Source organism: Scyliorhinus canicula, chromosome 3, assembly GCF_902713615.1.
Source record: "Scyliorhinus canicula chromosome 3, sScyCan1.1, whole genome shotgun sequence".
NCBI classification, from domain to species: Eukaryota; Metazoa; Chordata; class Chondrichthyes; order Carcharhiniformes; family Scyliorhinidae; genus Scyliorhinus; species Scyliorhinus canicula.
Window position 1 is genome coordinate 20,096,813 of NC_052148.1, and position 27,085 is coordinate 20,123,897.

A 27,085-nucleotide genomic window follows, 5' to 3' on the forward strand; every position below is an offset into this window, starting at 1 on the left:
CCCAGAAGTACAAGTACACCCACAATGCTGTTAGGAAGGGAATTCCAGAATTTTAGACCCGGCCACAGTGAAGGAGCAGTGGTACATTTCCAAGGCAGGATAGTGAATGGCTTGGAGGATAACTTGCAGGTGGTGGTGTTCCAATGTATCTGCTGCCACTGTTCGTCAGTGGTGTCAGGGTTTGAATGTTTGTGGGTGTCCTGGATGGTGTCGAGCTTCCTGAGTGTTGTTGGAGCTGCACTCATCCAGGCAAGTGGAGAGTATTCCATCACACTCCAGACTTGTGCCTTGCAGATGGTGGACAGGTTTTGGGGAGTCAGGAGGTGAGTTACTCGCCACAGGATTCCTAGCCTTTGACCTGTTGTTGTAGCCACAGTATTTATATGGCTGGCTCAGTTTCTGGTCAATAATAGGGGATTCAGTTTCAGAGCCACGAGGTCATGCTACAGCTGTACAAAACTCTGGTGCGGCCGCACCTGGAGTACTGCGTGCAGTTCTGGTCACCACATTATAGGAAGGATGTGGAAGCTTTGGAAAGGGTTCAGAGGAGATTTACTAGGATGTTGCCTGGTATGGAGGGAAGGTCTTACGAGGAAAGGCTGAGGGTCTTGAGGTTGTTTTCGTTAGAGAGGAGAAGGCTGAGAGGTGACTTAATAGAGACATATAAGATAGTCAGAGGGTTAGATAGGGTGGACAGTGAGAGTCCTTTTTCCTCGGATGGTGATGACCTACACGAGGGGACATAGCTTTAAATTGAGGGGTGGTAGATATAGGACAGATGTCAGAGGCAGTTTCTTTACTCAGAGAGTAGTAGGGGTGTGGAACGCCCTGCCTGCAACAGTAGTAGACTCGCCAACTTTAAGGGCATTTAAGTGGTCACTGGATAGACATATGGATGAAAATGGAATAGTGTAGGTCAGATAGGCTTCAGATGGTTTCACGGGTCGGCGCAACATCGAAGGCCAATGGGCCCGTACTGCGCTGTAATGTTCTATGTTCTATAATGTTATTGAATGTTAAGGCAAGGTGGTTAGATTCTCTCTTGTTGGAGGTGGTCATTACCTGGAACTTTTGCGGTGTGAATTTTATTTGCAATTTTTTTCAGTCCAAACCTGAATGTTGCCTGAATGTTGTAAAGGAGCTGAATTAACATGAGTATGGAATACAGTTCTTCGAATAGGACATTGACTGAGAAAGATTAAAACCTGACAATGTAAGGTAGGTTGGATTCCCATCGGTAAGGATAGTCGTTAGCACTGGAGATTGATTGGAAAGGGTTACTAATCCTGAGCGTGTGAAGGATCAGCTTTAATGTCATTAGAGGCATAATAACCCAGGGCTGGAAGGAGTTACTCAACTGAACAGTGCGAGGAAGGGGAATTAATATCAGCCATTAACAGAAGGAATTGGGTGCAATGAGATACTGAGTGTGGCAGTGCGACAGGGCTGAATCAACATGAGCCATCAACAGAAGGTGCAGGGTAGGATAAATTACTGACCCTGTCAGAGTAAGGAAATTGGATGGGTAGAGATTCAGTCATTACCGCAGGATGCTGGCTGGGAGGAGTTACAGAGCCTGGCAGCTTGAGGGAGCTGGATGAACACGAGTCATTACCGGAAGGTGTATGCAACGTGTTATTGAACCTGGCAGTGTGATGGTGCTGAATTAATGCATACACTGTAGAAATGACAGGATTCAAGAGGCAACTCAGCCTAACAATAGCATCTCTCACATTAATTCAATGGTCTCACTTGAATCCTTATTCTATTTGACATCTTTATTGAGTCACATCATCAATCATGTAAGATGGGATAATTATTCTGCATATTTGATTGCCATTTGTTTCCTACTTGTGGGTTAGATACAGCTGTAACCTCCATTTTATCTGTGCTGTCTCTTGCATGGGAAACACTCTTGGTAAACTCACTTCCACATCAGCCCTCACCTCAGCACAAGGAATAGCGTTAAATTGGCCTTTCAGTGTAAATACATAAAATGGAGTCTAGTTCAATTCAATTTGAATAATTGGTGGTGTGGCTTCCTGCCCTGCCCACCAACTGTAATTGAGTCGATTTGAAGCGATGGTATCTGTTGTTGGTTACCGAGAGTATGAAAGTTAGACTTAATGCAGCATAAGAACACCATTACCTCCATGTTTCCCTCCAAGTAAAGCATCAGTTTTGACTTCGCAGGAGGGCGGCAGTGTTCAGGTCTGTGGTTTGAAGTGTGTCTATTTCAATGCCAGGAGTATACGAAATAAGGTAGGGGAACTGGCAGCATGGGTTGGTACCTGGGACTTCGATGTTGTGGCCATTTCAGAGACATGGATAGAGCAGGGACAGGAATGGTTGTTGCAGGTTCCGGGATTTAGGTGCTTTAGTAAGGTCAGAGAAGGGGGCAAAAGAGGGGGAGGTGTGGCGCTGCTAGTCAAGGACAGTATTACGGTGGTAGAAAGGATGCAAGATGGGGACTCTTCTTCCGAGGTAGTATGGGCTGAGGTTAGAAACAGGAAAGGAGAGGTCACCCTGTTGGGAGTTTTCTATAGGCCACCTAATAGTTCTAGAGATGTAGAGGAAAGGATGGCGAAGATGATTCTGGAAAAGAGCGAAAGTAACAGGGTAGTTGTTATGGGAGACTTTAACTTTCCTAATATTGACTGGAAAAGATATAGTTCGAGTACATTGGATGGGTCGTTCTTTGTACAATGTGTGCAGGAGGGTTTTCTGACACAATATGTTGACAGGCCAACAAGAGGTGAGGCCACTTTGGATTTGGTTTTGGGTAATGAACCAGGCCAGGTGTTAGATCTGGAGGTAGGTGAACACTTTGGAGACAGTGACCACAATTCGGTGACCTTTACGTTAGTGATGGAAAGGGATAAGTATACCCCGCAGAGCAAGAGTTATAGCTGGGGGAAGGGCAATTATGATGCCATTAGACATGACTTAGGATGTGTAGGTTGGAGAAGTAGGCTGCAAGGGTTGGGCACACTGGATATGTGGAGCTTGTTCAAGGAACAGCTATTGCATGTTCTTGATAAGTACGTACCAGTCAGGCAGGGAGGAAGGGGTCGAGCGAGGGAACCGTGGTTTACCAAAGAAGTGGAATCTCTTGTTAAGAGGAAGAAGGAGGCCTATGTGAAGATGAGGCGTGAAGTTTCAGTTGGGGCGCTTGATAGTTACAAGGAAGCGAGGAAGGATCTAAAGAGAGAGCTGAGACGAGCAAGGAGGGGACATGAGAAGTCTTTGGCAGGTAGGATCAAGGAAAACCCAAAAGCTTTCTATAGGTATGTCAGGAATAAAAGAATGACTAGGGTAAGAGTAGGGCCAGTCAAGGACAGTGGTGGGAAGTTGTGTGTGGAGGCGGAGGAGATAAGCGAGATACTAAATGAATACTTTTCGTCAGTATTCACTCAAGAAAAAGATAATATTGTGGAGGAGAATGCTGAGACCCAGGCTATTAGAATAGATGGCATTGAGGTGCGTAGGGAAGAAGTGTTGGCAATTCTGGACAAGGTGAAAATAGATAAGTCCCCGGGGTCGGATGGGATTTATCCTAGGATTCTCTGGGAAGCCAGGGAAGAGATTGCTGAGCCTTTGGCTTTGATTTTTAGGTCATCATTGGCTACAGGAATAGTGCCAGAGGACTGGAGGATAGCAAATGTGGTCCCTTTGTTCAAGAAGGGGAGTAGAGATAACCCCGGTAACTATAGGCCGGTGAGCCTAACGTCTGTGGTGGGTAAAGTCTTGGAGAGGATTATAAAAGATACGATTTATAATCATCTAGATAGGAATAATATGATTAGGGATAGTCAGCATGGTTTTATGAAGGGTAGGTCATGCCTCACAAACCTTATCGAGTTCTTTGAGAAGGTGACTGAACAGGTAGACGAGGGTAGAGCAGTTGATGTGGTGTATATGGATTTCAGTAAAGCGTTTGATAAGGTTCCCCACGGTCGGCTATTGCAGAAAATACGGAGGCTGGGGATTGAGGGTGATTTAGAGATGTGGATCAGAAATTGGCTAGTTGAAAGAAGACAGAGAGTGGTAGTTGATGGGAAATGTTCAGAATGGAGTGCAGTTACGAGTGGCGTACCACAAGGATCTGTTCTGGGGCCGTTGCTGTTTGTCATTTTTATAAATGACCTAGAGGAGGGCGCAGAAGGATGGGTGAGTAAATTTGCAGACGACACTAAAGTCGGTGGAGTTGTAGACAGTGCGGAAGGATGTTGCAGGTTACAGAGGGACATAGATAAGCTGCAGAGCTGGGCTGAGAGGTGGCAAATGGAGTTTAATGTGGAGAAGTGTGAGGTGATTCACTTTGGAAAGAATAACAGGAATGCGGAATATTTGGCTAATGGTAAAATTCTTGGTAGTGTGGATGAGCAGAGGGATCTCGGTGTCCATGTACATAGATCCCTGAAAGTTGCCACCCAGGTTGATAGGGTTGTGAAGAAGGCCTATGGTGTGTTGGCCTTTATTGGTAGAGGGATTGAGTTCCGGAGCCATGAGGTCATGATGCAGCTGTACCAAACTCTGGTACGGCCGCATTTGGAGTATTGCGTACAGTTCTGGTCGCCTCATTATAGGAAGGACGTGGAAGCTTTGGAACGGGTGCAGAGGAGATTTACCAGGATGTTGCCTGGTATGGAGGGAAAATCTTATGAGGAAAGGCTGATGGACTTGAGGTTGTTTTCGTTAGAGAGAAGAAGGTTAAGAGGTGACTTAATAGAGGCATACAAAATGATCAGAGGGTTAGATAGGGTGGACAGCGAGAGCCTTCTCCCGCGGATGGAGGTGGCTAGCACGAGGGGACATAGCCTTAAATTGAGGGGTAATAGATATAGGACAGAGGTCAGAGGTGGGTTTTTTACGCAAAGAGTGGTGAGGCCGTGGAATGCCCTACCTGCAACAGTAGTGAACTCGCCAACATTGAGGGCATTTAAAAATTTATTGGATAAGCATATGGATGATAAGGGCATAGTGTAGGTTAGATGGCCTTTAGTTTTTTTTTTCCATGTCGGTGCAACATCGAGGGCCGAAGGGCCTGTACTGCGCTGTATCGTTCTATGTTCTATGTTCTATGTTCTATGTTCTATCATCCCGACTTGGTCCAAATCCTGGAATTCTCTATCTAACGTCATTGTACACTCATCAACAACAATAACTTGCATTTATATGACTACGGAGATCACAAGAACATCATTAGGCAAAATGTTGGTGCAGGCCACACATAACATAGAACATACAGTGCAGAAGGAGGCCATTCAGCCCATCAGGTCTGCACCGACCCACTTAAGACCTCACTTCCACCCTATACCCACAACCCAATAGCCTTTCCTAACCTTCTTGGTCACAAAGGGCAATTTATCATGGCCAATCCACCTATCCAGCATGTCTTTTGACTGTGGGAGGAAACTGGAGCACCCGGAGGAAACCCACGCAGACACGGGGAGAACGTGCAGACTCCGCAAAGTGACCCAGTGGGGAATTGAACCTGGGACCCTGAAGCTGTGAAGCCACAGTGTTATCCACTTGTGCTACCGTGCTGCCCTAAAGTTGGCAAGCGCAAAGACCAGGTGAACAAAAGCTAGCCCAAGGAATCGGATTTTAAAAGAATGGCTCAAAGGATGAGGAAGCGAGTGGAGTGTTTTAGGGAGAGGCACAGCCCCCAATGGTGGAGCAAAGGAAATTGGATATTTGCAAAAGATTGTAATTGGAAGAGTGCAGAGATCCTGGAGGTGTTGCAGAGTTGGAGGAGGTTCCAGAGATAAGATAAAGAGACCATGGAGGGATTTGAACGCAATGACGAGAACCTTGAAAATAAAGTATTTTTGGTCTGGGAATCAATGTAGGTCATCAAGCACAGGGATGATGGGTGAAGGGATCTAGGTGCGAGTTAGGATACAGGTGGGAGTGGTTGAGGTGAACTCAAGTTTATATAGGGTGATAGCTGGATGTCAGTAAATCATGAAGAGTGGTTTCTCTCATTCATAGTAATAACCTTATGAAAAATAGATACAAAAATAGAAAAAACCTCAAAGCCCTTCAGGCTTGTGATGCTTGGAAACTTGCCAAATAATGGCAGATTCCTTTACACACTAGTGCCTCTAAAATTAATTAGATTGAGGCATTACAGACTTAAGCCCTATTAAGACTGTATGCCTAATAGCAACCCAAAGGTTATGATTTGCAAATGAATCATTTTGGATTATTTTATGTAAGTACTGAATCCTAATTAAACTGATGCAAGTCACAAATTGAACTAAGCATTTCTGAATCCCATTGTTGTTATCCCCTTGGTTGGAAGGAAAGAACCTTGGTGCTTCAAATCAAACCAAAAAGCTTATTCTGTGAGGTCCTGGTGAGTGTTTCTGTGTATGAGTACCAATATTGCTGTCACAAATCAAATACTCTACTGTTATGTTTCAATCTTTCAGATGAATATGTCTTGACTCTTGGGGGACTTCAGTTATCTGGAGAGCCGAGGAACTTTGGTCTTTTCTCCTTCAAGCAGGGGAAGCTGTGGAGCCTTTAGATAGCAATGCTGAAAATTATGAAGTGTTTTGATAGCAAAACTGAGGAGAAACTGTTCCCACTCATGGAATGACGAATAAACAAGAGGTTACAGAGGTGGATAAAGGACCCAGGGAAGATGAGGAAGACATTTTTGTTGCACTGTTCTGTTTTAATCTAGAAAACATTGCATTAAAGCAGGATTAATAGTAACTTTTGAAAAGAATTGGTGCTCGGGGAAAGTTTTACAGGACTACAGGGTAAGAGTGGGGAATACCTTCCTAAATAACTGGATAGCACAGGTGAGATGGACTGAATGGATATTTGTGCATATGATTCTCTGTTTCTGTGGTAAGAAGGCAAAGTTAAGACTAAAGTGAGAAAGTTTTGAGTTAAAAATAAAGAAACAAGCATTTGGATGGACCCCTGTGTAGAGGTAAAGCCTGAAGAGATATTGAATTTCTGCAATGGAGATATCTTAGATTTTCTAGATGAATCAGTTTAATTATAATAATAATCTTTGTTCTTGTCACAAGTAGGCTTACATTAACACTGCAATTAAGTTACTGTGAAAATCTCTTAGTCCCCACACTACGGCACCTGTTCAGGTATACTGAGAGAGAATTCAGAATGTCCAATTCACTTAACAGCACGTCCAGCACTTGTGGTAGGAAACCGGAGCACCCGGACGAAACCCACGCAGACACGGGGAGAACGTTCAGCTCCACACAGACAGTGACCCAGCCGGGAATCGAACCTAGGAGCCTGGTGCTGTGAAGCAACAGTGCTAACTACTATGCTACCGTGCCACGCATTAAAGGTCATGTCTAGTTACCATAACTGAGCCCAAATCTATCTTCACATAGGAATATAGAACCACAGAAGCTAGGAGCAGGAGTAGACCATTCGACCCTTTGAGTCTGCTCTGCCATTCAATATATTCATCTCAATCTCAATGCACTCTACCCCTTGATGCCATTGAAGTCTCAAACTGGATCTATCTCTTTCTTGAACATATCCAGCGACTTGGCCTCAACAGCTTTCTGTTGAACTTCCAACTACCCTTTGAGTGGAGAAATGTTTCCTCATCCAGTCCTAAATGGTCTCGCCTGAATCCTGAGACTGTGTCTCCTGGTTATAGATTCCCCAATCAGGGAAACATCCTCCCTGCACCTAGTCTGTCCAGCCCTGTTAAAGTTTTATATATTTCAAATCTGGGGCGGGATTCTCCCCTACCGGGGGGGGCGGGGGGGTCCCGGCATAGCGGAGTGGTGCCAACCATTCCGGCGTCGGGTGTCCCCAAAGGTGCTGAATTCTCCGCACCTTTAAGGGCCAAGCCCTCACATTGAGGGGCTAGGCCCGCGCCGGAGTGGTTGACGCCATGCCGACTGGTGCCAAAACCGGCACCAACGGCCTTTGACGCCCGCCGGCCGGTGTCGGAGCTGGCCGAAAGGCCTTCGCCGGTTCGCGCATGTGCCGGGGCTGAAGTCAGCTACCGCTGACGTCACCACGGGCGCATGCGCGGTAGGGGGGTTCTCTTCCGCCTCCGCCATGGTGGAGGCCGTGGCGGCGGCGGAAGAAAACGAGTGCCCCCACGGCACTGGCCCGCCCGCCGATCGGTGGGCCCCGATCGCGGGCCTGGCCACCGTGGGGGCACCTCCCGGGGTCCGATTGCCCCGCGCCCCTCCCCAGGACCCCGGGGGCCCGCTCGCGCCGCCAATCCCGCCGCCACCAGAGGTGGTTGAAACCACGGCGGCGGGAGAGGCCTCTCAGCGGAGGGACTTCGGCCCATCGCGGGCCGGAGAATCGCCGCAGGGGGCTCGCCGATTGGCGCGGCACGATTCCCGCCCCCGCCAATTCCCGGGTGGCGGAGAATTCCGGCCACGGCGGGGGCGGGATTTCCGCCGGTCCCGGGCGATTCTCCAACCCTGCGGGGGGGGGGGGGGGGGGGGGGGGGGGTCGGAGAATATCGATCTCCTCTCATCCTTCTAAACTCTGGTAAATACGGGCCCAATCTCTCTCATAGGGCAATCCTGCCAACCCCTGTATCAGCTTAGTGAACCTTCATTGCACTCCCTCTATGGCAAGAATATCCTTTCTTAGGTAGGGAGCCCAAAAGTGCACGCAATACTCCAGGTGTGGTCACACCAAGGCCTTGTATAACTACAGTAAGACATCTCTGTTTCTGAACTCAACTCCTCTTACAATGAAGGCCTCTCTAATTGCTTGCTGCACCTGCCTCTGCACTTTCTTTGACGTACAAGGACACCCAGATTCCTTTGTACATCACGCTTCCCAATATATCACCATTTAAATAATATTCTTCCTTTTTTTCCCACACCAAAGCATATAACTTCTCGTTTAGCCATGTTTTACTGCATCTGCCATGTGTTTGCCCACTGACTCAAATTGCCTTAATCACCATGAAGTCTCTTTGCATCCACCTCACAACTCACAATTCCACCCAGAAAACGTATTATCAGAAAATGTGGAAATGTTATGTTTGGTTTCCTTATCCAGGGGCCCAAGCACTGATATCTGTGGTACCACACGAGTCACTACCTCCCACTCGTAAAAAGACCTATTTATGCCCACTCTGTTTTCTGTCTGTTAACCAATTCTTGAGCTATGCCAATACATTACCCCCTGTCCCGTGTGCTTTACCTTTGCTTACAAGCCTCTTACGAGGGACCTTATCTAAAGCCATAAACCCTAAACAGATGAGGAGTAATGGTAATGTTGGCTGATGGTATAAAAATGGCAATATTGGATCAGGGATTGTTTTACAAGTATTCCAATTATCATTTACATTTACCTTAGAGAGAGAGGGAGATGTATAGCAGGCAGCTGAATTGATATCACCCATGTTATGCTATTGGAGAAAGTCAGCATAGATCCAATAAAGTTTTCTGGTGAATTGGGGGGGGGGGGGGGGGGAGCTGACAAGATATTCAAGGTCAAGGTTAAAAGATCATGCCCTAATTTGCATTCCTCATTCTCCTGCTAAGAATCCCAAGTTATGAAATCACTCCCACTACATTATAATTCAATCAGACATTAAAATGTACGTTAAATATCGTGCCCAAACCTCACTCAATCAAACGACAAAGATCTGAAATTTTTCGGTCAGACTGGGAATTACACCAGTCGATGTGGAACCCAGTAGTTTCCATGAAAGTGTGGCTGTAGTCCACAATGGTGCTGAGCTTTAAGTCTTAAATGTAAAGGATTTGGAGACATCCAGAAAATAGGAGCGCTTTGTAAAGGTGGGTCACTTTTAATGTCAATTTAGTTTATCACAGATGATTGAGTCCCTCCAATAGGCTTCAATTTTAAGATAGTGAAATACGAGCCAAGCATGTCTTTGCCTGACTACCATCCGCTGCCCCCTACTGGAAGTTGGATGTAGGCGAAGATCAGTTCAGGGTGGTCATCGGTTATCAGGTTCTGCCCCCATTTCCCCAGAATGTGAGCTTGAGTATTCTGCCAACGTTAACTAATGAGCAATGCAAAAAGATAAAGGCAGGTTGCGTAGACTCTGCGACTTTCAATTCAGCAGTATCTAGTCTTCAAACGTTTCAAACATTTCAGACTACAACCTCTGCTCACAGATCTGTTCCGTTTCTTTGCCGGGTTTGGTTTTGCTCTCATTTTTCTCTTGTCATTGCTTTCAGATGCCAGTTGTTCATCATTCTGCCATTCATCCCTCCTCCAGACACATCCTTTGTTTCCTTACTCATTACCATTCCCTTTGGCCGCACACCGTCATCTCTTCTATCATTTAATCTCTCCTGTCTCCCACACTCTCACCGACTTTCCTTCCTGTTCTTTTGCCCAGCTTCCCCGTTTTCACTAATCCAGAATTTATTGCATTTCTAAACATTCTCGCTTCTGATCACAGGTTGAGCCATTAAATCCGTTTCTCTCTCCACAAATGCTGAGTGCTTCCAACACTTGCAATTTCTATTTCAAACATCCAGCATCTTCTGCATTTTTGTTTTTGTCGACACTCAGCTTGAGTGAAGCAGATGAACGGGTGATCTAACTGAGGTGTTTAAGATGAATAAAGGAGTTAACGGCTTGGACGAAGAGAAACGGTTTTCACTGTTGGGAAGAGTCCAGATCAAATGAAACCTTGAAATTAGAGCGAGTGGTGTTGAGGGGTAATGTTAAGAAGCACCCAAAAGATAGTGGAAATCTGTCCTCACAGAATGCAGGGCATGATCCACCATGGTAGATGCTGAGAGATGCCTCCAGCCCCCCCCCCCCCCCCCCCCCCCCCCCTCCGGGACGTTCTGACAGCCATTGCGCCTCGCAGAATTTAGCCAGATCTTCTGAGGCGTCACCATCGGGGTGCCGCCTACAAAGGGCATCTAACCTGAGCTTCATTTCACCCAAGAGTACTGGATGATCCGTGGGGAACCACACCAACCACGCAGGATCAACTCCCATGTACTGGCTGAGGTTATTGGTGAAGGCCCCGCATTCTCAACCTTGCCCTCGCCTGAGGTGTGATGACACCCAGGTTAAATCACCACCAGTCAGCTCTCAACGGGGAGAGCAGCCTCTGGTCCTCTGGGGACTGTGGTAACGTGTACATATTTTTAATCGATGATTGGGCAATATTTCTCCGGTGTCTTTCACAACCTCAGGGTTTAGCAGCCAGTGGAGCTATTTGTGAGGTGTTGGAAAGTTGGAAAATCAGCAGCTCATTTGCTTCCCGCAAAAGGCGACAATCAGCACAAAGATAATGACAAGATAATCCCTTATCAGTGATGCTGGCTGGGGGGGTCAAAGGTTTGCTGGGACAGTATAGAAGAACTTCCTTGCTTTTCTTCAAAATAATTTATTGGGATCTTTTACCTTCTCCTGAAGGGTCATTCGGGGGGTGGGTTCATCAGTCTTTTCATCTTGAATTTGTCTCAAAACTGCACTGGAGCATCAGCCGAGGTTAAGCCTAAGGGCCAAGTGCTGGAAAATTGGATTATAAGAACATAAGAACTAGGAGCAGGAGTAGGCCATCTGACCCCTCGAGCCTGCTCCGCCATTCAATGAGATCATGGCTGATCTTTTTGTGGACTCAGCTCCACTTACCCGACCGCTCACCCTTAATTCCTTCACTGTTCAAAAATCTTTCTATCTTTACCGTAAAAACATTCAACGAGGTAGCCTCAACTGCTTCACTGGGCAAGGAATTCCACAGATTCATGTCCGTTTGGGTGAAGAAGTTCCTCCTCAACTTAGTCCTAAATCTGCTCCCCCTCATTTTGAGGCTTTCCCCCTAGTTCTAATTTCACCCACCAGCGAAAGGAGCCTCCCTTCCTATTCCCTTCATAAATTTATATGTTTCGATAAGATCGCCCCTCATTCTTCTAAATTCCAATGAGTACAATCCTAGTCTACTCAGTCTCTCCTCATAAGGCAATCCCCTCGACTCCGGAATCAATCTAATGAATCTCATCTGCAGCCCCTCCAGTGCCAGTACATCCTTTCTCAAGTAAGGAGATCAAATAAGGACGCAGTTGCAAGAGTTGGGAGCTTGATGGCGGACGCAATGGACTGAAGGGCCTCTTTCCCTGCTGCAAAACTCTACGACTCCATTGCTCAATGCTTTAATTTGTGCCTGGGGTGAGGTCTGAATTCACAACCTCCAATTAAAGATCGATGTGCTACCAACTGAGACATGGCTCAAACCTGGTACACCACGATCAGATCCTCGGTGCATATACTTCCCTCACCACAGTTAGGTGAGGAAAACCCTTTTCACACGGTGATTGGGCAGCACGGTAGCACAGTGGTTGCTTCAGTGCTCCAGGGTCCCAGGTTTGATTCACAGCTTGGGGCACTGTCGATGCAGAGTCTGCATATTCTCCCTGTGGCTGCGAGGGTTTCCTCCGGTTGCTCCGGTTTCCTCCCACAGTCCAAAGATGTGCAGGTTAGGTGGATTGGCCATGATCAATTGCCAATTAGTGTCCAAAAGGGTTAGGAGGGGTTACTGTGCTACAGGCATAGGGTGGAGGCGTGGCCTTAAGTGGGGTGCTCTTTCCATGATTCTATGAGTGATTAGGATCTGGAATGCACTGTCTGAGAGTGTGGTGGAGGTACATTCAAGTGTGGCCTTCAAAAGAAAATTATGCTGGGCAGCACGGTGGCACAGTGGGTTAGCCCTAATGCCTCACGGCGTCGAGGTCCCAGGTTCGATCCTGGCTCTGGGTCACTGTCCGTGTGGAGTTTGCACATTCCTCCCCGTGTTTGCGTGGGTTTCACTCCCACAACCCAAAGATGTGCAGGCTAGGTGAATTGGCCACGCCAAATTTCCCCTTAATTGGAAAAAATGAATTGGGTACTCTAAATTTCAAAAAAAATAAGAAAATTGTGTAGTTAAGTACCTGAAGAGAAAAATTGTCAATGCTACGGGGAAGAGGGGCAGGAATTGGACTATGTGAATCGCTGCTGGAGGAAGTCGAAAAAAGGCACAACGGGCTGAATGGCCTCCTCCTGCAACTGTTCTATGGCCCTACGATTAGAATACATTGTGGATTGAACTCCCCTCCCCCACCTATACTCTGCCAAAGGAATAACTGACCTTCCAACTTCTTTTTTTTTTTTTTTTTTTCTTTTTTTTTTAAAATTTAGTGTACCCAATCATTTTTCCAATTAAGGGGCAATTTAGCGTGGCCAATCCACCTAGCTTGCACGTTTTTGGTTGTGGGGGGCGAAACCCACGCAAACACGGGGAGAATGTGCAAACTCCACACGGACAGTGACCCTGAGCCGGGATCGAACCTGGGACCTCAGCGCCGTGAGGCTGCAGGGCTAACCCACTGCGCCACCGTGCTGCCGACCTTCCAACTTCTAAACCTTCTTGAACATGCACAAAGACAGATGGTTTAAAGAAACAAAAATCTGCAGGTGTGCCGTTCCGTAATCTTGTTCAACCAGATAAGAATCCACACTGCAGCTCTTGGCCGAATTGAACTACAAGCGGAGTTCTCAGTGTCACATTAAATGCCAGTCAGCACTTCCGTGGGCAATCATGCTTGATCGATGGCACCACTGTCCTTTTCTCCACACACACACACCTGATAAACGTGTCCTTGAATCCATAACAACTCTTTTGTGTGCTGTAAAATAAATGTTACTTTTCCACCTGAATAGTCCATAAAACTTTCTCTGGCAATTAGCGGCTCTATTATGTGAGAAATATGAGTATTTCCAGCCAGGCTTTTAGGCCAAACAAACTTTCTAACTCGATCTTAACCTCACCTTTACCTCCACCATTTCATAGAATCATAGAATCTTAATGCACAGCAGCCCTTTGTGCCTGTGCGTGAGTGAAGGGAAAGATGTGGTAACAATACTGAAAAATTCATGCATTATTTTGAAAAAAAAAAAAAACCCTGCATCAATTATTCACCAAACTAAAGAATGCCTTATTTTTACATTTTATGACCTCCGGACACCCTACAATGCTTGAGAACCATCATGTCGATTTGTTGGGCAGTCACCATTACCCTGCAGGAAATTACTGCAGCCTTTTTTGCACAGCAAACTCCCACAAATGGTACCCCAGTGTCTTTTACTTTTAATTTTTTTGATTTTTAAAAAAAATTTAGAGTACCCAATTATTTTTTTCCAATTAAGAGGCAATTTAGCGTGGCCAATCAGCCTAGCCTGCACATCTTTGGATTTTTCATAGAATTTACAGTGCAGAAGGAGGCCATTCGGCCCATCGAGTCTGCACCGGCTCTTGAAAAGAGCACCCTACCCAAGCCTACATTCCCATCCTATCCCCATAACCCAGTAACCCCACCCAACACTAAGGGCAATTTTGGACACTAAGGGCAATTTAGCATGGCCAATCCACCTAACCTGCACATCTTTGGACTGTGGGAGGAAACTAGAGCACCCAGAGGAAACCCACGCACACACGGGAAGAACGTGCAGACTCCGCACAGACAGTGACCCAGAGCTGGGATCGGAGCTGGGACCTCAGCACCGTGAGGCAACAGGGCTAACCCACTGCGCTGCCGTACTGCCGCCCGGTGACTTTTACATCGACTTGAGAGAACAACAAAGGGCCTTGCCTTAATGCCACATCTGAGAGACGGCAGCTCCAAACCTCCATCAATACTGCACTGGGAGTGTCATCCTAGATTTTGGCGCTTAGGTCTCGAGTATGACCTGAACCCAAAGCAGAATAGGTGGGATAATCATGGGGGCGGGGAAGCACATTTACCAGCACAGCATGGCAAGTTAGGGCATATATTGTGCTATTTTCCAGCTTTGCTCACCTCAGTTTTCTTTTAAGTGTATCCTCACATCTGCACTGTCTCCTTTTTTATTATCCTTTTGGGGGAAAAGTGGCAGAAGGATTCTGTGGTAAACCAGAGTTACACCTGTATTAGGTGATGTAAGGTAGGACCTGTACTACAGGTTCGCCGGTAGCCCCTGCCTGCTGTATGCGTGTCCTCTATTCAGCAGCCATTTCGCCAGCTGCTGTGGGAGGCCACACATCTTACTGCAATAAAGCCACAGTTGTATCCAACCTTAGTCTTTGTACAATTGATCGTGTATCAGTTTCCCAGGCTGATTGTCAGCCTGGCTCATTACGAACATTCGATCTATCGCCAACCTTGAGCTTCTGGTCCAACAGTAGGGACCCTACCACTGCGCCACCAGACCTCTGCTCAGCCCGCTGAGAGTGCCCATGAAATAAGAAACAAACCATTTACCTGAGCTTCTCTCGCTGACACTCACCTTGACCACTTCCCCTCCGTCCACCTTCATCAGCTTTTTCAGATTCTCGTTCAGTGCACTCGTGTTGGAACGCCATTTCAAGAGGCCCAAGAGATCCACTGAATCGTGAAGAAAGCAGAGGGAAAAAAAATTAAAATTACGAATTGCAACTTTGTGCAGGCTGGGAACTAAATCCACTTGTTCTGAATTCCAGGCCTAATGAAAGAAAATACCACGGGGTTATAATCAACTTGGAGATGTTCCACCCATCAAATTGAATGCAACGTTAAAGGGCTTTGCAGTGTATGATTACATTCCATTCAGGGCAAAGGCCTGTTTGATGCAATTGCTTTATTATGTAGATGAGCAGCTATATTTATTATTTATAAACAAAAAGCTCTGGAAGAAAATAGAAAAATAAACTAAATCAAAATAATTTGACAATAATATCATGCCCCAGGATAATACCTCATCCAACATTGACATTTGGTTGCAATAAAATAGCTAATATGGTTGAATTTGCTAAAACATAGTTGAGTAAGGTATATACCACATGAATAAGTAAGTGGCGAGGTAGATGCAGTGAGAGGAGGTGAGAGGAGAGAAGGAGTACAACGACTAATGGAGCCATTGTCAATGGTGGAACAGAGGACGCGCAAAGAATATGGCCTTGATGAGATGCAAAGATGTATTCCTCAGTCCATCCTTTCCTAAGAGTCAACCCAGTTTGTGCTAAAAGAGAACAACATTTAAATGCTCTTGGACTGCAGGATAGGAGAAATGGAAACCTGTGTTTCGTTCAATGCTGGTGAATCCCAAACACAGTTACCAGAACATAGTGGGGTGCAGAATCAAACAAGACCATTGCAGTGCATTTGACTAGTCCCACAGCTTGAATATCCTAATATACGCTCGATAAAGCTAGAGGTTTGCACACTAATTTTGATTGAAATAGGTTGAATAAAGAACTACAGAACCATAGAATTCCAACAGTGAAGAAGGAAGTTATTCGGCCCATCAAGTCGGCACCGACCCTCTGAAAGAGCACCATATCTCGGCTCACTGCCTTGCTCTGTCCTATAATCCCATAACCCCATCTAACCTGCACGTATTTGGACTGTGGGAGGAAACTGGAGCACCGGGAGGAAACTCATGCAGACACGGGTAGAAAGTGCAAACTCCAGAAAGACAGTCACCCGAGGCAGGAATTGAACCCAGATGAGGCAGCAGTGCTAACCAGTGTGCCCCCATACTTCCTCCCAGAAAGTGTTTCTAAGGTTGCATTTACCCAAATAGAGAACTAGTTTGTTAACTGTGTCTGGTTCAGTGAGAGAATCATGACACTGAGTCAATAAGCTGTGGGTTCAATCCTTTTTGTGGGTCTTGAGTATATAATCAAAATCCGTACTTCATTGCTGCATTGTTGGCAGCCCCATTTTGCAACCCAGATGTTGAACCAAGTTTTTCTCTGTCAATAAAGAACTGGGCCAGGATTCTCCCCTACCCGGCAGGGCGGGGGGTCCGGCGTGTTGGAGTGGCGTGAACCACTCCGGTGTCGGGCCGCCCCAAAGGTGCGGAAGTCTCCACACTTTGGTGCCTTTGGCGCCACGCCATCCGGGGCCGAAAGGACTTCGCCGGCCGGCGAAAGTCCACGCATGCGCCGGAGCATCAGCGGCTGCTGACGTCATACCGGCGCATGCGCAGGGGAGGGGGTCTCTTCCGCCTCCGTCATGGTTCCACAGTGCCCTGGTTGGTATCCAATAACGTGGGGTGGGAGAGTGGAGGGGTGGGTGGGTGCAGCCGGCTTCAGAAGTAGTTGCGTGCCTTTACAGCACTGCTTATGGGTGTGGATCAAGAGTATGACGAGTGCTTCCTGACAGCCCCACCATCAGATCTACTCCCATAGAAAGTATAGTGGGATAATGTAATAGGACTTCCCCTTGGGATTGGACTCACTCCCACAACGGTGTCATGGATCCTACTATTTTCACAGAATCTCCATTGCAGTGTTAATGTAAGCCTACTCATGACACTGATAAAAGATTATTATTACCTTATCCTGAATCCCACCACCCCTATTCATAGAATTTACAATGCAGAAGGAGGCCATTTAGCCCATAGAGTCTGCACCGGCCTTGGAAGGAGTACCCATTCTAAGCCCACACCTCCACCCTATCCCTGTAACCCCATATAACCTTTTTGGACACTCAGGCAATTTAGCATGGCCAATCCTCCCTAACTTGCACATCTTTGGACTCATGTCTGTGCTATCACTAAGACTGCCTGTTTCCACTTCCGTTACATTTTCCGGCCTCTCGCCTGTGTCTGTGCGCCTGGGGCTGAAATCCCGGTCATGCCAATATCACCCCCGGATTCGACAATTCCATTACACACCTGGCTTCTCTCCCACATTCTACCCCTGTAAACTTAAAGCCATCCAAAAGTCTGCTACCCATGTCTTAATTCACAGCAAGTGGACCTAATTATTAAGGTGGAGTTCAGGACGGGTCAGACAAAAGGCTCAAGGAAGAAACATGTGGTCATGGTCAACACTTCTTCCTGAACAAAGACTGTCAAAAAAACAAATTAGCTTGTCATTTCCTTTATCCCATTGTTATCTTCAGGACCTTGTGATGTAATGTCCTGATGTAAAGGTGCGTCATAGACACGTGGGCTGGGACTCTCCGGGGCCGCCCGCCAGCCCGGTGAATCGGGTGTCGGGTAAAAACAGGTTTCACCCGCTGTGAGTCACTCAGCCTGCCCCGACGTCCACGCCGAGGTTCCCACCCAGACCCAGTGTGAACATGCTAATAGCTCATTAGAGCAGTTTTGAATCTAATTTCCAGAAGGAAATGAAATGAAATGAAAATCGCTTATTGTCACGAGTAGGCTTCAATGAAGTTACTGTGAAAAGCCCCTAGTCGCCACATTCCGGCGCCTGTCCGGGGAGGCTGGTACGGGAACGCCTGATTCACCTGATTCCTGGAATGCTCCACCACTACCAGCTGGGTGAATTGGTACAGGCCCTGAGAATAGGGGACCTGGGCAGTGCAGTCTAAGAGATGACAAGGGGGTGAGTACCCTGGGTACCCTCCGTACAATCGCCTCCAGGGTGCCGTGGGAGGACCTTCATGGGAGGGGGATTCAGGAAGACTTTAGGTCTGAAGTCTTTCCTTGGATGGGGATCGTTTGGCTGCTGTTCCCACCTGCAGCCTTTGAACCCTTTGAACAGATTGCCAGTATGTCAAGTTCAAAGATCTGTGAGATGAAGGTAAAAGTATACTCTTTAATGTGATCAGAACCCTTTGAAACTTTTTAACAGTCAATTTCACTGTTGTTTAACTTTTTCTAGTCTGTTCGCATACCCTGAAGCCTAAAAGCTTTTAACTGCATTATTTACATTCAATATAAGGATCATTGCCTTTTACAAACTATTTGATTGACAGGTCCAGGCAGTTTCAAAGAGAAATTTAAGGCTGTTTATTTAAATAGATCTACAGAGAGGTTCCATTAACTCAGGGGAAGAGCTGTTCTTTAATCGTAGTTTTTTTAAAGAGGCTCTTTCTGTGTTCTCAGCACCTGGAAGCTCTTGAGAACACAGAGACAACCTGTTTAAAAAAAAGAGAAACAGCTGCTCCTCAGAGTTAATCGACCCCTGTAGAGCAATATAAATAAATAATAGTAATTTTACATTTGAAACTGTCTGGACCTATCAAGCAAAAGCATTTCAAAGGGCAATGGTCCATGAAACTGAATGTAACAATGTAGTTCTTGGTTTTTAGGTTTCCAAGCTTGCAGATAGGCTTCAAAAGTTTAAGAGGAAATGAAAATGACTGTGAGAAAACCACTTCAAAGGTTTCCACCACATCCCGGACAGGCGCCGGAATGTGGCGACTAGGAGCTTTTCACAGTAACTTCATTGAAGCCTACTCATGACAATAAGCGATTTTCATTTCATTTCATTAAAAGGAATACTTTTACTTTCATCTCACATCTTTGAACTTGGAAGACTGTTTAAAAGGTTTAAAGGCTGCAGATGGGAAAACCAGACAAACAACCCGATCTGAGGAAAGACCCCAGATCTGAGCCCCTCCCACGCAGGACAAGTCCCTTCAAGCCCACCCCACCCCCTCATTAAGGGCATCCCATCGGCAAATGGGGGCAAATGTAGGAAGAGCCCACTGAGCTAAACCAGCCCCTAAACCCCTTCTAAACATCACCAACAATCTGCCCTGGTCCACCCACGTCGACGCTTTGACCAAGGAAGCACAACAGCGCCTATACTTCCTTCAGAAACTAAGGGAATTAGGCATGTTCACATTGACTTTTACCAATTTTTACAGATGCACCATAGAAAGCATCTTATCTGGCTGCATCACAGCCTGGTATGGCAACTGCTCGGCCCAAGACCGCAAGAAACTACAGAGAGTCGTGAACACAGCCCAGTCCATCACGCGAACCTGCCTCCCATCCATTAACTTTGTCTACACCTCCCGCTGCTTTGAGAAAGTGGGCAACATAATCAAAGACCCCTCCCACTCGGGTTATTCACTCTTCCAACTTCTTCCATCAGGCAGGAGATACAGAAATCTGAGAACCCGCACTAAGAGATTCAAAAACAGCTTCTTCCCCGCTGTTACCAGAGTCCTGAATGACCCCCTTATGGCCTGAACTGATCTCTTCACACATCTTCTCTACTGAGTACAGTAGTTCTACACTCCATATGCTCACCCATTGCCTGTGCCTAAGTATTTACGTTGTATTCTGTACACGTGTGCAAAGTTTTCTTTTCATATATGGAATGATCTATCTGGGCTGTACATAGAACAATACTTGTCACTGTACCTCGATACATGCAACAATGAAGCAAATCCAATCCAAGTGTGCATCCAAGGACTTCTTCAATGCAATGTGGGTCTCCGCCTCCCCCCCCCCCCCCACCACCTCCCCACCTTTCAGGCAGTGAGTTTCAGATCCCCACCACCCTTGGGTGAAACATTTTCTCATCTGATTCGTCGGCACTGATCCTTTTTAGCTCAGCTTGCAGGCATAGAACTTCACTTCAAAAGGAATAACTTTGACGCCTGTATGTGCATTAATGACATGCAAATAATGTGCAACAACACCTCTATCTCACCAAACAAAAGCATTTACCAAACAGAAGACAATGAACGCTTTAATCTAAATCACTCTTTTTATGCACTGTCATAAAATTTGATTTTATAGGAATATAAATTACACAGACACAAATGGAGTGAGTTACAGGGAAAAGCATTGTAGTAAATAATATAACAAAATGGGTTTGAGAGACGCTGAGAATTACATCCGGAGAAAGAGGGAATTGAGGGCACTGGACTGGATTTGAATTGGATTTATTTATTGTCACGTGTACCGCGGTACAGTGAAAAGGATTTTTCTGCGAGAAGCTCAACAGATCATTAAGTACATGAAAAGAAAAGAAAATGCATAATAGGGCAACACAAGGTACACAATGTAACTACATAAACACTGGCATCAGGTGAGGCATAAAAGAGAGAGGTTAGTAATAATGTTGGTTTTAGAATTAAATTTTAAAGGATTAGAGCGATTGTAAGATAAGTAAAAAGAGGATCTGTTTGGGAGAGCTCGCAGAGAGTCGCCATGCTCCAGCGCCATCTTGCTCCGACCTGTACCGTGTACCGCCAGCTATCAGCAATGGGTAGCACGGTAGCACAGTGGGTAGTACTGTTGTTTCACAGCTCCCAGGTTCGATTCCCGACTTCATAGAATCACAGAATCAGAGAATTTACAGTGCAGAAGGTGGCCATTCAGCCCATCGAGTTTGCACCAGCTCTTGGAAAGAGCACCCTACCCAAGCACACACTTCCACCCTATCCCCATAACCCAGTAACCCCACTCAACACTAATGGCAATTTTGGACACTAAGCGCAATTTAGCATGGCCAATCCACCTAACCTGCATGTCTTTGGACTGTGGGAGGAAACCGGCACAGCCAGAGGAAACCCACGCACACACGGGGAGAAGGTGCAGACTCCGTACAGCCAGTGACCCAAGCGTGGAATCGAAACTGGGACTCTAGAGCTGTGAAGCAATTGTGCTAACCACTATGCTACCATGCTGCCTGGCTTGGGTCATTGCCTGTGTGGAATCTGCACGTTCTCCCTGTGTCTGCGTGGGTTTCTTCCTGGTGCTCTGCTTTCCTCCCACAAGTCCCGAACGTCGTGCTGTTTACAGAATTTACAGTGCAGAAGGCGGCCATTCGGCCCATCGAGTCTGCACCGGCCCTTGGGAAGAGCACCCTACCCAAGGTCCACACCTCCACCCGATCCCCATAACCCAGTAACCCCACCCAACACTAAGGGCAATTGTGGACACTGAGGGGCAATTTACCATGGCCAATCCACCTAACCTGCACATCTTTGGACTGTGGGAGGAAACCGGAGCACCCGGAGGAAACCCACGCACACACGGGGAGGATGTGCAGACTCCGCACAGAGTGACCCAAGCCGGAATCGAACCTGGGACCCTGGAGCTGTGAAGCAATTGTGCTATCCACAATGCTACCGTGCTGCCCGTGTTAGGTAATTTGAACATTCTGAATTCTCCCTCTGTGTACTCGAACAGACGACGGAAAGTGGCGACTAGTTGCTTTTCACAGTAACTTAATTGCAGTGTTAATGTAAGCCTACTTGTGACAATAAAGATTACTATTAAAAAAGATTATTATTGAATGGTGAGCTACTCATGAAAATTCAGCCCTGAGAATGATTACAGAACAGAAGTGGGCCATTCCGCTCATCAGGTCCATGCTGGCTCTCTACGGGAGCATCTGAGCTAATCCCACACATTTTCTTGTAGCCCTACATTTTGTTTCCACTCAGATGCTTCTCCCATTCCCTTTTGAAAGCTATGATTGAACACACAAACATACAAATCAGGAGAGGGAGTAGGCCATTCTGCCCCTCGAGCCTGCTCCCCCATTCAATAAGATCATGACTGATCAGATTATGGGCTGAATCCACTTTCCTTCCTACCCCCCCAATAACCTTTGCTTCTCTTGTTAGTCAAGAGTCAGCCTGCCTCTACCTTTAAAATATTCAATGCCCTGTTTTACTGCTCTCTGGGAAGAAGATTTCACAGGATAATGACCCTCAGAGAGAAACATTCTCCTCATCTACATCTTAAATGAAGACCCCTTGGGTGGGATTCTCCGCTACCCGGCGGAGCGGGCCGTACCGGTGCCAAGGAGTGGCGTGAATCACTCCGGCGTCGGGTCGCCCGGAAGGTGCGGGATCCTTCCCATCTTCAGGGACTATGCCCGCACGCGGATCGGTGGGCCCCAATTGGGGGCCAGGCCACTGTGGGGGCACCCCTCCCAGGGCCAGATCCCCCCCCCCCCCCCCCCCCCCCCGAGGACTCTGCAGGCCGCCAGTAGAGCCAGGTCCCGCCGGTACAGACCTGGTTTGATTTATGCCAGCGGGACCGGCCGAAACCGGGACAATCCCGCCCCTTATTTTTAAACTCTGCCCCCTCATTCTCATCAGTCTCACAAGGGAAAACACACCTTCCAGCATCCACCCTGTTGTCCACCCTCAGAATCTTATATGTTTCAATAAGATCTTCTCTCAGTTTTGAAACTCCAATGAATACAAGCCCAGCCTGTTTAACCATTCCCCATAAAATAACCCCACCCATCCCTGGTATCGGTCGAGTGAATTTTCTCTGATCTGCTCCTAATTATTTAGATTATTTGTGTGGCATGGTGACTAACTCTGTGCCTCACAGTGCCAGGGACCCAGGTTTGATTTCAGCTGTCTGTGTGGAGTTTGCACATTCTCCTCGTGCCTGCGTGGGTCTCCTTAGGGTGCTCTGCTTTCCTCCCACATTCCAAAGAAGTGCGGGTTAGTTGGATTGGCTGTGCTAAATTGCCCCTAAGTGTCCAGGGATGTGCCTGTTAGGCTATGGGGGTAGGATGGGGTGGACGCGGGAGTGGATCTGGGTGGAGTCCTCTTTTGGAGGATCAGTGCAGGCTCGATGGGTCGAATGGCCTCCCTCTGCGCTGCTGTGGTTTTATGTAAACAGTTTTATGTAAACCGTACAGTACTCTTAGTGGTCTCACCAACACTCTGTAAAACTGTAGCAAAACATCCCTATTTGTTTGAATCTGCCTCCTCCACATCCTGAGGCAGTGCATTCGAGATCCTAACCACTCACTGCTTTAAAATGTTTTTATTTGTCACCTTGAACCCTTTGCCACTCTAAATGTGACACCAATACAAAAGCAGAATACTGCAGATGTGGAAATTTGCAGATCAGACAGCATCAGCGAAGAGAGGCAGAGTAAATGGACAGGTGAGTTTGGAGTCCTGGGGGGTATTAGGGCAGGTAGAGGTGACAGGTGGTGACCCTGTTGCCTACCTGCCTTTACTCAGATTATGTCCATCCTTCAGCTAATGGTAGTCAATTAATGTTAGGTGGGGCATTCTGTGAATTGTTGCCAGGAATGTCCCTTGTTCACTTAGTGCCTGATCGAAGGTCTGGGCACTGGGAAGGGGAAAGCACACTGAGAGCCACCCCCTGCATTCCTGCTGACCCACCTCCACCTTTCCCTCCAGCATGATTTGTTTTTATTACTTTAAATGTGTCCTCTGCTTCTTAACCTTTAGCTCAATGGCAAAGTTTGTCTCCATCTAAACAGTTGAGAACCATCATGATTATGAAAACCACTATCAAATCTCCTCTCAAACATCTCTTCTCGGAGGAGAACAATCCGAGTTTCTCCAATCTATCCACATATCTGAAGTCACTCATCCTTGGACCCATTCCTGTAAATTGTTTCTGCAGCCCCTCTAACTCTTTCACACCTTCCCTCAAGTATGCTGTTGGACCCAATACCCCAGAGGCCAAAATGGTGTTTTATAAATTGTTTTGATCCAAAGTGTTACCGTTCTGTGTGAGTTTGGTCGAACAGACGAGGGTGGAAATCTGGAAGCTGTCCCTTGAGCATATGGGGTGTCCTCCGCCGCTGCTTCTGAATGAAGAACCCAAATTGAGCTTCTGATCGGCCATCTGTTTGCAGGATAGATTATTTAGGTAGATGCTGGCATCCTCGAGCTTCCTGCTATCGCCCTGCAATTGGAGGGTCAAAAAGAGGACAGTTAGTAACTGTAGCCCACAAAGGTGTCCCACAATGCTTGTGGATGAATGTAAAGTGCCACAGTGAACAGTGTCACTGGTATGAAGGAAAGCAGGTTGTCCTCTTTGACAACCACCCAGCATCCTGGATCTCAGAGAAAAAATAGCACAGGCCTGAAAACCCCACCCTATGTTTTTCTGCTTCTCCCATAAGAACAGAAGTAGAGTCCCTCATGCCTGTTCCAGCACTCAATTAGATGATAGAAATCAGATTATTTGTATCATAAAATGTTTGGGATAGAGTCACCTTGGCCCGGTGACACAGTGGTTAGCGCTGCTGTTTCACAGCTCCAGGGACCTGGCCTGGTTCAATTCTGGCCTCGGGTGACTGTGTGGGGTTTTCCCATTCTCCCCGTGTCTGAGTGGGTTTCCTCCGGTTTCCTCCCACAGCCCAAAGATGTGCAGGTTAGGTGGATTGGCTATTTCCAATTGTTCCTTAGTGTCCAAAGATATACAGGTTAGGTTGGGTTATGGAGAGTGGGCCTAGGTTGGGTGCTCTTTCAGAGGGTCGGTGCAAGCTTGATGGGCTGAATGACCTCCTTCAGCACTGTAGAGATTCTATGGTTCTATTCACAGTGGGTAGCACTGTTGCTTCACAGCTTTAGGGTCCCAGGTTCGATTCCCCGCTGGGTCACTGTCTGTGTGGGGTCTGCACGTTCTCCCCGTGTCTGCGTGGGTTTCCTCCGGGTGATCCAGTTTCCTCCCACAAGTCCTGAAAGACGTGCTGTTAGGTAATTTGGACATTCTGAATTCTCCCTCTGTGTACCCGAACAAGCGCCGGAGTGTGGCTAGGGGCTGTTCACAGTAACTTCATTGCAGTGTTAATGCAAGCCTACTTGTGACAATAAAGATTATTATATTATAAGCCAGGGCCGGGCCTCAAAGTGTTGGGAATTAGAAAGTAAATGAGGCATCACCACCTCAAGGAAGCACAGCGATGGGCGTTATATGTCTACCTTACCAGCAATGCCCGTGTCCTGAGAATGAATATGCCAATACGAAAATTGACTGCTTCAGAATAGTCAAGATGATTTATCTTTATTCCAACTTTATTAACCTTCACAGCCAATTGAATACTTCTGAATCTGATGAGGTGTAATGGGCCATAAGCAACCTTGCTCAGCACGATGTAGCCATTCTGATGAAAGGTCATTGAACAAACTCTGTTTCTCACTTCACATTTGTTGACTGACCTTCTGAACATTATTATTTCAGTAGCATTTCTGGCTGGTTGTGAATGTGGGGACCAATAATCCACTTGTTTGGATAAATAACATAACCGTGTAAATCTTCAATTGAAAGATATTCAGTTTGGGGCAGCACGGTGGCACAGTGGTTAGCATTGCTGCCTACGGCGCTGATGACCCGGGTTCGAATCCCGGCCCTGGGTCACTGTCAGTGTGGAGTTTGCACATTCTCCCCGTGTCTGCGTGGGTTTCACCCCCACAACCCAAAGATGTGCAGGGTAGGTAGATTGAACGCTCTAAATTGGCCCTTAATTGGAAAAAATAATTGGGTACTCTAAATTTATTTTTTTTAAAAGAAGAAAAAAAAAGATATTCAGTTGGATGAGAAATAAAAGATTTGGCACTCAATTGCTAACTTACCATTTCATCTTAAAGTGAGGGCAGGGATGCAGAGAGATTAAAAACACATGAAGATAAGGGTTATGAAATATTGACTACCCTCCTCACACCCTTCTTCTGCAAAGATCTCTTCCATTCTCTGAGTTTCTCCATTCCCATCGCATCTGTTCAGATGGTAGAAACATCCACTCTCGTGCTTCCGATATTTTATTCTTTTTAATTCATTCTTTCTCAGGGTGTGGCCAGCATTTATTGCCCATCCCGGGGCGGTGGTGGCGAGCTGCCTTCTTAAGCAGTTGTAATCCCTGCGGAGTAGGTATACTATCAGTGCTAGGGAGAGAGTTCCAGGAATTTGACCCAGCGAGAGTGAAGGAACAGTAACTTATTTCCAAGTCAGGATGATGTGTTGCTTGGAGGGGAACTTCCAGGTTGTGATGTTCCAATGCATCTGCAGCCCTTGTCCTTCTAGATGGTAATGTTCAAGGGTTTGAAAGGTGCTGTTGATGGAGCCTTGAAAATATGTTGCAGTGCATCGAATCAAACCTGGGACCCAGGAGCTGTGAAGCAACTCTGCTAACCACTGTGCTACCATGCCACCCAAGATGGTGGATAGGTTTTGGGGACGAAGGAGTTGAGTTACTCACTGCAGAACTTCCAATCTCTGACCTGCTCTTGTAGCCACAATATTTATATGGCTGGTCCAGTTCAGTTTCTGATCAATGGTAAGCCCCCCAGAATGCTGATCGTGGGGGGTTCAAAGTTGGTAATGCCATTGAATGTCGTGGGGAAATGGTTAGATTCTCTCTTGTTAAAGATGGCCATTGCCTGGCGCTTGTGGTACAAATGTTACTTTCCAGTTATCAACCCAAGCACTAATATTGTCCAGGTCTTGCTGCATTTAGGCACAGACGTCTTCAGCATCTGAGGAGTCGTGAATGGCTCTGAACATTATGGAACCAGCAGCAAACGTCACCAACCTAATGCTGGAGGGGAGGTCTTTGATGGAGATGTTAGTTGGGCCGAGGACACTACTCTGAGGAATCCCTGCA

The 27,085-nt window shown here is 46.7% G+C and overlaps 1 protein-coding gene across 1 annotated transcript in view; it reads right to left on the reverse strand.

Moving 5' to 3' along the window:
• Positions 1–27,085, reverse strand: part of LOC119963845 (dedicator of cytokinesis protein 2-like) — a 1,353,280-nt gene that overhangs the window by 977,025 nt on the left and 349,170 nt on the right. The window contains 2 exon segments of the mRNA XM_038793193.1: positions 15,277–15,374; positions 24,201–24,384. Of these exon segments, the coding sequence (XP_038649121.1) occupies positions 15,277–15,374; positions 24,201–24,384 (282 nt within the window).